At 41.1% G+C, this 13,309-nt stretch overlaps 1 protein-coding gene across 1 annotated transcript in view; it reads left to right on the top strand.

Moving 5' to 3' along the window:
- Positions 1-13,309, top strand: part of LOC126267218 (juvenile hormone acid O-methyltransferase-like) — an 84,829-nt gene that overhangs the window by 40,008 nt on the left and 31,512 nt on the right. Inside the window, exon 3 of the mRNA XM_049972191.1 lies at positions 12,982-13,114. Within this exon, the coding sequence (XP_049828148.1) occupies positions 12,982-13,114 (133 nt within the window). The remainder of the gene's footprint in view (positions 1-12,981; positions 13,115-13,309) is intronic.

The following is a 13,309-nucleotide window of genomic DNA, read 5'->3' as shown; positions in this document are numbered from 1 at the left end:
TTGACCGTCTATGGCACAACGGCCTCATCCGCAAACTCAGCGACGCGGGATTCCCCGACGGGTTGCTGCGTCTAATACCTCACTCATACCTCACAGACAGGAGTTTCAACACTGACGTGCAGGGAAAACAATCAACACGACACGATATAAACGCGGGAGTACCCCAGGGAAACATCCTACGGCCCCTACTGTTTAACCTCTACATAAACGGTCTCCCAAACACAACGATAGCAATCTATGTGGATGACACAGCCATCCTCGCGCAAGATTGGAAACCATCAAACATTACGTCACGCTTACAGATTGCACTCAGAGTGGCTGAGCCTTGGTTGGAGAAATGGCGTGTTAAACGTCAACATGTGTGAAGCCGTTCTGTTCACTAGAAGACCGAAGGAACTGCGCAAACACCGCTGCTGCAGGCCAATAACTCTGCATGCACGCCCAATACGTTTCCGCGAGAAAGTCAAATACCTCGGTGTCTGGCTGGACCGGAAATTACTCTGGGGGGACCACATACAACACATGACCAACCGAGCTAGCGCGAGGCTCAAACAGCTCTACCTATGCTCAACAGGCGTAGCACACTGAACAGAAGGGTGTCAAGGTCTTTGTACATGACACTTATCCGACCCCTGGTGACGTACGCAGCTCCTGTCTGAGGATACGCTGCGCTGAAACGTCCCCTTAGAAAAATTAGTAAAAGACTGTGCTTAAACTGACACACAATATATTTTTTAGTGCAACGCAATCTGACTTTTAATACAGAACAAACAATGTATTTACCTTAATAGTCATAATATACATATCAGTTCGTGACACCAAATCTTACAAATTTCAAAAGTCTGCCATCTCTCTCCCCACGTCCACCACTGCTAGCGGCTCACCTCCAACTGCGCAACGCTACGCGCTGTTAGCATCCAGCTGCCGCTGCCCAACACTACAATGGCGAGTATTACAACAATGCCAACCAGCCACAGACTGCACACGGCACAGCCAGTGATTTTCATACAGAGCGCTACGTGGCGGCGGCGTTACCAATAAAAAAACTTAATCAGCCTACTTACATAGCCCCCATGCTCCTCACAAAAAATTTTTAGAAATTGTTTTGGGCAGTGGCCAATAATGATTTGATAAATTTTTTCATAATTACTATAATAAAGATGTCAAATGCACACACTTATTGATACAATGTTGATCAGAAGCTAAAATTTTCTCACAGTCCATAAAGACAGTCCTGATCATTCATCAAAGTAAAATTGCAGTGTTTTTCTCAAAGTCTGAGTAGTAAAAGAAAATGCACACGGAAGTAGTGGATTTCCATGCAGTCTTGAAGAAGTAGTGTTGTCCCTCCAACGGTAAGACAGTGCTGACTCTTGACATGCAGACAGGTAATGGGCCACAACAGAGCAAACCCACAGCAGAGTCAGTCGAAGTTTTGAAGAATATTGGTAGGTAGGTCATCTCAGAGCAGACCCACTGTAGTCCTGGTAGAGATTACTATTGGTGGGCCACCAGAGCTGCAGACCCACTGCAGTCCTTGTAGGAATAATGGTATTGGTGGGTCATCAAAGGTGTAGACCCACTGTAGTCCTTGTAGAGATGGCCAGCAGCCATCTATTTGATGTGCAGGCGCACAATCACCATTGAAGAGTCTTGCGGATAATATAACAAGTCCATAACAACCACTTGTGCACTCAGAAAAATTGTTTTTTAAATGTCCTTAGAACCAGCAATGCTGTTATCCAGTCCCTTACTGAGTTATTAACACACGTGCAAACGCTACCAGTCCCTACTTCTCACATATTGTCCATATACTATGACCAACAGAAACGTGTGCAGTGAAATGTAATTTACAAGTTACTTAATTTGATGAACTGGTGTCAATTACAATTTTATAACATAAGAATACAATAACAAAGGTACAAAATACATCTTTAAAGAACATAACAATACAGATAACATTTGTAGTAGTACAGGCTTTACAAAAGAATCGAAATAGCAAATACATCAGTGTTACAAAAATTACATACATAAGTACATACATAAAAGATCAGAATAACTTTTGAAACATCAACTTCACACATGAGCATTAGAACAAAACAGAATAAATAATGTGTAAACATCTTTACAAAGTAAATAACATGTTACTAATGCAAATTATATTTGAGGATAACAGTATTCCTCATCATAGTTCATGCAGCTGAGTATTAGAAAAATTCTGCAACATAAGTCTTATCAGATAAACATATAAAGACAGGACGAACATAAATACACAAGGGTACACAAACACATAGTGGGATAACACAAGGAAAGGATAGGGTTTGTTTTACTGCAGTATTTTGCAAACAAAAGTTTCTTTACTTCTCGGAGATCTCCCTTCATTCTTCATTATTTCCAAAAAGTCATATCGAAACCTGCTTTCTGTATTATGCTCACATCCTCTTTCAAAAATAGTTTTTCTCCACTATACACTACTTTTTTGGCCAAACCATTTTCTTATAGCTTCTCAATTATTTTCTTATATAGTCTACCCCCTCTTAAGCTAACTTAAAATCTACTGAGCTCAGATGCTAAACTATGGGACGAGGCAATGCAGCAGCACAAAACAATTTACACAAAAAGCAATGATAAAAAAATGGAAATTGGCAAAAAAGGCAGCAATATTACAACTAATATAAGGAAATGCGCAGCAAACAAGAAAAATAAATCAGTAATAAAATTGACTTAACCTAGTAATACAAAGTGAAATTCAGTTGCATTATGAATGGCAAACAGCCACAGCAAATGCTATAACTTATACCTAAACATGACAAAGCTCAATCAGAAAAAAATGTTACACTAAAGACAACAATGCAGATAAGGACAATGTCTATTCACATCTTAATGTCTATGCAATTAAAGTGGTGCACCACAAAAATTTATTGTAAAAAAAATATTACCATGTACTTGAAAAGACAATTCTGTATGCAATTTCTGTGAAGGGAAATGTCTTTTTGTGCTACTTCGTTTTTTTTAAGTACATCATAAAGTTATTATTTACTGGATCTGTAGGCATAAAATATTTATATTAGTACATCCATAAAATTTATTTTAACCAATGCCTCAGTGCAGTTACAAACTAGATATTAAACAAAATGAGCAAATAAATGCATAAAGCATGCCACATGGCATTTCTCTTAACTAGCAGGACAATAGCCATGAAATGTTTCTCGTCGTTTCATTAGGCATTTTAGTAAATATCATAAATTAAGAGCTCCACATTGTAATCATATGTTTTCAAGTTTGGGCGTGTAGTATTTGCGATGCTTTCTACAAAGGAATCTCAATAGCGAGGATAATGGCCTCTTTTTTTTTTCTCCACCTGTGCCTCTGACAGGCACACACTAATGGCTTTCTTTTGTCAGGTGGTTGTCGCGCAGCTGGGTGCCCACGACGCATTACATGCAGGTGGTCACTTAACTGTCTTATCGAAATATTTACGACACCAGTTTCCGCTACAGTGGCAGTCTCATATAAAAAAATTTACAGGTCAAGAATTTGCGTTACAAATACGTAGAAACAAAATCCTTTAAATAGAATAGTGTCCACAAAATTTTCGCCAGCATAGTGATACATTCACGCATTTACACTCATTTCATAACTCTTAAAGTACGATTCTCGGTTTCCAACATCCTTTTTCACAAATCAGAGTCCCTAACCACTACTCATTATTTCTTACCTTATTACATATATATTCGTCGACACTTCTTCAATATTTCATCATAACAGATACGTAGCATAACCAAATAACTCATATAGCATCAGCTTAAACATACCTCAGCAGCATAATTCACATTGTCGTCGTAATAATATCATAACACCTCAGTCAAATTCTCAAAATCTCCGTAGCTTCCTCCAATAATTTCAAAACCTAAAAATAAAATTCTCTGCTCTTGTCAAAAGTGTCATCTGCCTCAAACGTACTTTAAAAATCGTGATCCCATACCAAATACATCATTCATAGCTCTCATAGTATCACAATGGCTCTGAAAAAATATGAACAGTTCACAAAGTACAGACAAAATACAATTTCGTAAGTGTGAAGTTATCCAACTGTGTAATTACGTAAACATCTGTCACCGATGTAGTATAATAAATGTTTGTTTCTCTCAGTAAAATGATCAGATAGCTGTGTAATTTATGAGTTAGAGAAATATGGTACCGATGTGTAAAGTTGTATAAGCAAATACCATATTAGCTAGGGCTCCTTGTGCTTGCCAAACACATGGTACACAAAGTAGGCGTGTACCCCCCTGAGGATTAATGTAATTATATCCTCAGGTGTTACAGATTACAGCAATGGAATGAAATGTATCACGGAAAACTTTCTTTGTAATTCAAATATGTTGAAAAATAAATAGTTAAATGCGTGTCCTGTAACGCTAAATGTGCGTCTTGCTGTAAGACAATCTCTGTGGAAGTGTCGTAGTTATTGTCCTCCGAAAGCTAAGTTCTGCAGAAGTCAATGTACTTACCTCATGATAAACGAAAGTGAAATGCTTTGCGTATAGATATCTTAGTTATTACGCTTATTGCCGTGATGAAGTAAGTACTGTACTGTACGTATTGTTGTGCTACAGAAAAGGCTCTCTCATTGTAGCTATACCACAAACGTTACTACTAAAACATGTTTTACTTTCCAGAAAAATTCAGAAAAACTGTGCAGATATAAAACAGATAAACTGCAAAATCAACATTGTAAATTGTCACTCAATAGCAGCGTCGTGATAAAATCGTGTAGCTGTCACATAAACTAACCACTGTGTCATCAGGTATCTCACAGAAAGTACTTTAAATCCAGAATGTATTTTCAAGTAAACCAAAATGTTGCATTAAAATCTCATCAGCAATACTGGTAACTGTTCTAAGTATGTGAGCCTTATAGTCGTTACGTAATCGTGCAACTAACAATCAAGAATGTACACACACAATAACACTGTGACGTCTGTTCACTATAACAATGCACTCGTAAATACTGTCTAAATAAGTTCTCTAAGTTCTAGACTGGATAGTTAACTTCAAAACATTGTTGCATGTTAACAGATTCTTAGTGTGACAAAGTATACTAGTGACGTGATGTGAACAGCTTTATGGCAAAGACAAAGTTAAAAAGCTGATTATATTTCAATAAACGGTTTTACATGTGAAATGTGGTGTAAACCTTCACTCTTCCTAGTACGCAGACTGTCAACTGAAAAGCAATTATCATGTGATTACGTCGGTAAGGAACACTGGAATTCTGCTCAAGGTTAGCGTCTATGTTATTTTTCTCTGAGCCAGCCGGCGCACGCGGCTGCCTGCAGTGCGAGTCATTGTCTGTCTCTTTGTTGGCGCGCGCCGTTATTGGGATTAGGAGACCTAACTTCTACAAATTCACCTTGCCGAGAGGGCCCAGCTCTGTTTGAATCCCGCCAGTTCTGATGAAATTCCGGTCTGTCGTTACGATCATATCGTCTGTCATCATGTCGGTAGTTCCTGTAGTTTCTTTCTTGTCGGTCAAGTGGTGGAGAATTTCTCCCTGAATTATCACTGCAGGGTGGACCGTTGCGTCTGAAGTTATTCTGTCTCCCTTGATAGTAATTATTTTGGTTCCCATATTGTCTGTTTCTCTGATTGTCTCTGTGATAGTCATTACCGTGGAGAGGTGACTTTTCCCTGTAATTATTACTACTCTGCCAACGGTTGTCATACGGGTGGTGTCTGTTTTGGTCACGATTTGTATTGTGAGAATAGCCTTGTCGTGTCCAGTTATTATTTATTTCATCGCGGAATTGCGACGGATGTGACCTGTAATTGTTGTGTTCCTGTTTTCGCGTTCTGCGATTGTCAGTCTCAATTTCTAATTCTTGTAAGAGTCCCTGAAAAGCTTCAATGTTGTCTTTGCAACGGCCTGCCAAAATAATTTGCCGTAAATGTTCAGGCAATTTGATTAAGCAAATGCGGATGAGTTCTGAGGGGCTGTATGGGTTTGACAGGTACTGATTCTTGTGCAACATGTCTTCAAAATATTTCACAAGACTGGAAAATTCAGATTGTTCGAAATGTTTCATCATCATGATGCCATGTTTTACTCGGTCTTTTGTGGCTTGGGACCAATATGCTGAGAGGAAGGCATGGTAAAATTCTCCTTCACTGTGGCAATCGTGAATGACCGATCGCATTCTTACAGCTGGTTCATTCTCTAAGTAGCCACACATAAATTCTAATCTGTGCTCTAGTGACCAGTTGGGAGGAAAACAATGAGAGAATTGATGGAGCCACGCGTCTGGATGAATGTCGTTGCCAGAATTCTTACATGTTTTGAATTTACGTGTAGTAATGAACAGCTTATAGTCAAAATCATCATGTCAGCGGGTCGCATGTCGGTCATTGTTACGTCGTTTCGGCGGCTCCATCTCAAAATTAGGTATACTTTGCGAATTTCTTTCATAATCTCCAAAGTGCCCTGTGTTATTATTTTGTGGCAGTTCCGTATTTTTATGTCCCTCTTCCCGTATTGGTGTGCGAGAGTCCTCTTAAATACGTAATTTTTGTATTACCTGTGTCAGCTGATCTTGTACTTCCCGGACTTCTCTTTGGTGTTGCGTATTAATTTGATTTTGTTTGAATTTCCTAATTTGTTCGAACTCTTCTGTGTCATTAAAGACTACCGGTTTTGTGTCATTCAGATTATCATCTACCTTCGTAGATAAATTAGTGAACTGATCTGAAAGTTCGGCTACTTTCTCCGATAGTGAACACATTTCCTCAGTGTGTTTTTCTGAACCAAGTTTCAGAGTGTCCATTTGTGTTGAAATCGAATCTACTGTGTCCTTCAAGTTTTCCTGAGTACTTGCAAGTTGCGTAACCAAATCGGTGGATGCAACTGAGTCCATTTTAGCTTGCAAGGTGTCATGATTTTCACGAACAACAGTTTGCAATTCTTTTATGGCTGCTTCGTGATTCTGTAATGAGTTTTCATGCCGCGAAAAAATAGGTTGAAAATGCTCACAAATTTGTGTTTTTACGTCATTACAGATTTTTTGAAATTTCGATTCAATGTTATGTAACTCAGTAGTTAAATCTTCACGTGTTTGTTCAAGTGTGGTGTCTAACTTCCGAAGATTATGTTCCATTGTGTCCAACTGTTGCTGTGTTTGTCTCTGATTTTGTCCCATTGTGTCTAACTTTTGAAGCTTTTGTCCCATTTGTTGCATTAATTGTAATAACAATGCACTGGTGTCTGAAACATGTTCCTCAGTACTTTTCGGCAGTGCATTTGAACCGGCAATATTCGCATTTTGAAAAGCAGAAAATGTGTCTTGATTTATTTGAGAAAATGGTGAGGACACAAAAACTGAATCTACAGTATTTGCAAGATTGTGTCCTGTCATTTCGGAATCCTGAGGCGAGCTGTTGCCGACCGATCGATCGATAATGCTTCCCAGTTCACTAATTGTTTCACTGCCTACACCATTATTTGCAGCCCGCTCCATTTCCCTATGCGCTATTACAAAATTACTACTTTGAACGTTAGTGAATTCATTACATGGTGACGCTAACACACTGCTTTCGTCTTCACTGTCATTTCTCAGTTTACTTTGGAGCCTAGTGTTACGTTTTTCACACGCCATTATTGTCACAATATTTCACACGACAACACAGAAAAACACAATTTGAAGAACAAAAATAAGAGAACACATTAACATAGCACTGAAAATAATATCTAGTTAATTGCAACTGCAGCTGCGAAATACTTCGTGCAAAACTACATGCACGCCCAACTATTTTACTGTACAACAATGAAGGACTGCAACTACAAAGGAGATTCTCTCTGTGATTACGCGCTAGCAATAAACAAAAGCTACACTAATTACACAAACTACAAGGAAAAAATCAGAAGATTCCAGTGAGGTATCCTTGGCTAAGGGTCGACATATGAAACGTCCCCTTTGTAAAATTTATACACGACTGTGCTTAAACTGACACACTATATATTTTTTAGCGCAACGCAATCTGACTTTCAATAATCCCTACGAAAGAATGGCCCTGACTAACATTAACCTATACGTTTCACAAATCACTTACCTCACAAAAATCTTCGTTACTCAAGCTACTGCAATACAGCGAGCGCCACTACTGCCAGCTAAATAAAAGATTCAAACTACTGAAGGCACTAACTACTGATAGGCATAGTTAGAAAAATGAAGGATTTTAATACAGAACAAACAATGTATTTACCTTAATAGTCATAATATACATATCAGTTCGTGACACCAATTCTTACAAATTTCAAAACTCCGCCATCTCTCTCCCCACGTCCACCACTGCTGGCGGCTCACCTCCAACTGCGCAACGCTACGCGCTGTTAGCATCCAGCTGCCGCTGCCCAACACTACAATGGCGAGTATTACAACAATGCCAACCAGCCACAGACTGCACACGGCACAGCCAGTGATTTTCATACAGAGCGCTACGTGGTGGCGGCGTTACCAATAAAAAAACTTAATCAGCCTACTTACAGCGTCTACACGCCTGCGCCGTCTGCAGCTCATATAAAACAAAGTACTCAAAATCGTAAGCAATACCCCACGATACACACACATCGCGGACCTTCACTGGGAATACCGACTTGACTCTCAAGGAGGCAATCCACAAACTCACCACAAGACTACACAGAAACTCCAGACATTCGCAGAACCCGTTTATTCTTAATCTGGGGAACTACAACCACAACCATAGATCGAAACATAAAAGACCAAAAGACATACTTGTAAGGACCTAGCATCTATGGCCAAGCATACGCAAACATCACGGTACAGGCGAGTCCCTGTTAATCAGATGCCATTACTGGATGTCCATCTGGAACACACTTGCCGAATAACTGGCACCACGCAGGGAAGCCATACCGTACACTGCATGCAGACAAGCTCCACACAGTGAGATGATCTATGGCCGATCTCCCACTACCGTATAACGATCTTGATTGTTCCAGGAATGTAGCGGCTGCAGCAACTGGGATACATCACCATCGCTTGCCAAGGTAATGGTGCATGATACCTATACTAACAAATCCAACCTTGCATGAAGCACCGCAGCTAGTAAGCCACTACTGCTCTTACTACCCATCCCACCGTTTTCAGAGGTTTTTTCCCAAGGCACGCGCGATGGCACTTTCCTCCCTCTGCTCTTCAAATCCCTACCCTCACTCGCGTTTCGTCCACTGTCTGTCACCTGATGGACCGTGTTAATGCGTAGTCTTACCCAGACGCGCAGATGACATCACAGCCCAGCACCCTGTGATCCACTTACTAGATAACTAGCATGTTCACGGAGGTGACACCCAAACTTTTGGTTTGGTCACCACGTTGGTGCGAGCGTGGAGGGAGCCCTATCTCTATTTAAGCCGGCGGTCGCGAAGACGTGGGCGTCGGAATCTGTCGTAGCCTCGATGTGCTTGCTACGTCTGCTCTGGTCACCAGTTCGCACTTATTGCTGAGAGTCTTCTTAATTACATTCAATGCCGGGTACCAAGCCTTACTGAGATTGTAGCCACAATCTCGGTTGATAAAATCTTCCCTGGTGCGAATTTTGATAGCCTCCCTTATAACGCTGTCCCAGTATTTAGAGGTCTGAGCCAGGATCTTGGTACTCTCATAATCCATCTCGTGTTCCTCGGACAAACAGTGCTGTGCTACCGTCGACGTATTTGGATATTTCAGTCGAGTGTGCCTTTGATGTTCTCTGTAACGATCTTCGGTGGTGCGTACTGTTTGTCCGATATAAGTCTTCCCACACTCAGAGGGAATTTGGTATATGCCGGCCTTCCTCAAACCGAGGTCATCTTTCACTCTACGCAGTAATGCCCGTGTTTTATTGGGCGGGCAAAAGACTGTTTTAACTCGGTGTTTCTTTAATATACGGCCGATTTTGCCCGATAGTGCGCCATTGTACCGAATAAAGGCAGTGGCTACCTCTTCTTCGGTGACTTCATCCGTCTCCACAGGTTGTGCTGTGGTGGTGGGACGGAGAGCGCGTCTAATCTGCCATTCCGAGTACGTTTTTTCTTCGGAACACTGTTTTGAGGTGTTCAAATCCCTGGGGATATTCTCTGCATCTGAGATGCTGCGCGCCCTGTGTACTGGTGTTTTTAGTGCTCCATTCCTCTGAGAAGGGTGGTGGCAGCTGTCTGCATGCAGTTGCATGTCAGTGTGCGTTTTCTTCCTGTACACACCGTGACTCAGGGTACCATCTGCTCTTCTCTTGACCATGACGTTAAGGAATTGTAATCTTCCTTCTGCTTCGGTCTCAATAGTGAATTTGATGTTTGGATGTATGGAGTTCAGGTGTGTAAGGAAATCCAGGAGCTTGTCCTTACCATGGGGCCAGATGACGAACGTGTCATCGACATAACGGAAGAAACAAGTGGGTTTCCAATTGTATGACGCCAAGGCTTCCTCCTCGATGTACTGCATGTACAAATTCGCGACCACCGGCGAGAATGGGCTGCCCATTGCGACTCCATCCGTTTGCTCATAGTACTCCCCATGAACAGAAAATACGTTGAGGTCAAGATATGCCTAAAGAGTTCGGCAGTCTTCTCGTCAAATTTCAGACTGAAAAAACACACATCCTAATGAGCTTCGACGTGGTTTCACTGTTCACCAGGAAGCCTCTGAGAGTCAGTCCAGCTTATTGAGCAGAAATGAATGCATGCCTCTGTACGAGCCCTAATCTCCTACCTTTGTGGTCTCTCCGCGAAATGTAAGTTGGCGGCAGTAAATTTGTACTGCAGTCAGCCTCAAATGCTGGTTGTCTAAATTTCCTCAGTAGCGATTCACGAAAAGAACGCCTCCTTTGCTCTAGAGACTCCCACCTCAGTTCCTGAAGGGTTTCCGTAACACTCGCGTGATGATCAAATCTACCAGTAACAAATCTAGCAGCCCACCTCTGAATTGCTTCTATGTCCTCCCTCAATCCGACTTGATAGGGATCCCAAACGCTCGAGCAGTACTCAAGAATAGGTCGTATTAGTGTTTTATAAACGGTCTCCTTTACAGATGAACCACATCTTCCCAAAATTCTACCAATGAACCGAAGACGACTATCCACCTTCACCACAACTGCCATTACATGCTTGTCCCACTTCATACCACTCTGCAACGTTACTCCCAAATATTTAATCAACGTGACTGTGTCAAGCGCAACACTACTAATGGAGTACTCAGACATATCAGGATTCTTTTTCCTATTCATCTTCATTAATTTACATTTATCTATATTTAGAATTAGCTGCCATTCTTTACACCAATCACAAATCCTGTCCAAGTCATCTTTTATCATTCTACAGCCACTCAACGACGACACCTTCCCGTACACCACTGCATCATCAGCAAACAGCCACACATTGCTATCCACCCTATCCAAAAGATCATATGTGTAGATAGAAAACAGCGGATCTACCACACTTCCTGGGGCACTCCAGATGATACCCTCACCTCCGATGAACTCTCACCATCAGTTATAAGGTTTTGCTTTACTCCTGGAGCAGGGTCATGGAGGCTGTGGCCCCTCTTCCAGTTTCCTGGAACTAGGACCCATGACCGCTCTCCCTTGCAAAGACGCTCTTTTATCCCTCTGTTTTTCAAGTTTCTAGATTTTGCCTACCCTTTTATGCCTTTTTATTTTTGGTTTCCTCGGTTTATAGTTTGACCCCTCTGACTGGATCCCCCCCCACTTTCAGCGGACACCTCTACCTTACGCAAGTAACTTTAGAATCAAGAGACTGATGACCTCACTGTTTTGTCTCATAACCCCGTCAGTCTATTTATATCAACATGTCACAGATGTTAGCGGACGAACCTCATGTGGTTACGTCTGTCCTCGGTTTTCTTCGCAAAAGTAGTTTGGCCTTGCAGATCAGTACCTGAATTTCCCTCCGGAAATGGAGTCCCTCGGTTAGCGTTGGCCTCGATTATGGAGCCCTTGGCATACGTCACAATAGACCTTAACTTCACATTGAGATCAGAAGGATCTTTCAGTAGGTCTCCATTAGAATTTACATTATGTTGAACGTTGATCTACTGTGTTGTGATAATAAAATATGACTTACGGCCTGGGAATCATCAGTCTTCAGTCATTGCGCGTGTGCCTTGCAGCTGCAGGACACAAAACTGCCAGATAGCTTCTCGGTCCGAACGGTTTCATATATCTCAGTGGAATTACAATCACCTGCCAACGTGTTGCCGGTGTTACTTGCCTACATGTGAAAGCGATAGCTACACACCACACTGGATGCAACAGTGAAAATATTCGATTGTAAAAGACAAGAATGTGTGCTTGTATAGGGCACTAGATTTTAATAAACATGTAAAAAATTAACCAACGTACCAAGGTGTGGCAAGAGTTTGTTTGCGTAGCCATCCTCCGCAGCAAGAACAGAAACATTTTTGTAAATAAAAAAGTCTTCTCTTGCTGCACTGTGTTTTCCCAGACGCGTTTCGCCTATCTTTCGCTTTAAGGCATCGTCAGTGGGATCTATAATGATACAGTTAGGATACACTTTCGATTTGCTACGTGTAGACGATAAAACAGCGACAAGCGAACTGTTTTATAATCTAAGAGCAAAACTTAGCAAATCAGAGGATCAGAGGTATATCGTAACTGTATCACTAAGATCCTATTGATGAGTCCTTAAAGTGAAAGACGAAATGCATCTGGGAGAGTTAAAAACAGCACAGCAAGAGGGTTTTTTTCAGAACAGGCAAAAGCTATGGCAGATTAAAATAGTCAGGTCTGATGACTAGTGAAAAAAGTGAACCATACTTGAACTAAAAGTTGCTAATTTGTGGAATTGAAAATAAACGAGCAGTGTCCTTAGTTCCACTGTTCTCTCTGCTGGAAAAATCCTCAATGTACGTTTGTTTGTTTGATTGTATAAAAACTTTCTATTTTTCCTTGCAGACGGGCAATAAAGAACATCAATAAACTTCTGTGTTCTGGTGGTGAAACTGTCCTTGTATTAATGAGTCCAACTGGTTTATTTGGAACATACGCGAATGTGGCAAAGTCAGCCAAGTGGAGCAGCTACTTGAAGGTAAGCATTGTAGCTACGGAAGCAGGCCTAAGGAGTTCTATGCAACGAATCACAGCGTACTTGGCTTTTCCTAAATAGTGATACCATACGCAAAGATTTGTAGCGCTTTCTCCAATTTAAAATAGCTTCAGAATGACAATGTAATTCAATTTTACTGTTTACTTGTAGTAAAAATCAATATAAAAACTGTTCGTT

Source organism: Schistocerca gregaria, chromosome 4 (genome assembly GCF_023897955.1).
Source record: "Schistocerca gregaria isolate iqSchGreg1 chromosome 4, iqSchGreg1.2, whole genome shotgun sequence".
Lineage (NCBI taxonomy): Eukaryota > Metazoa > Arthropoda > Insecta > Orthoptera > Acrididae > Schistocerca > Schistocerca gregaria.
This window is presented reverse-complemented; position numbering and strand designations above follow the sequence as displayed.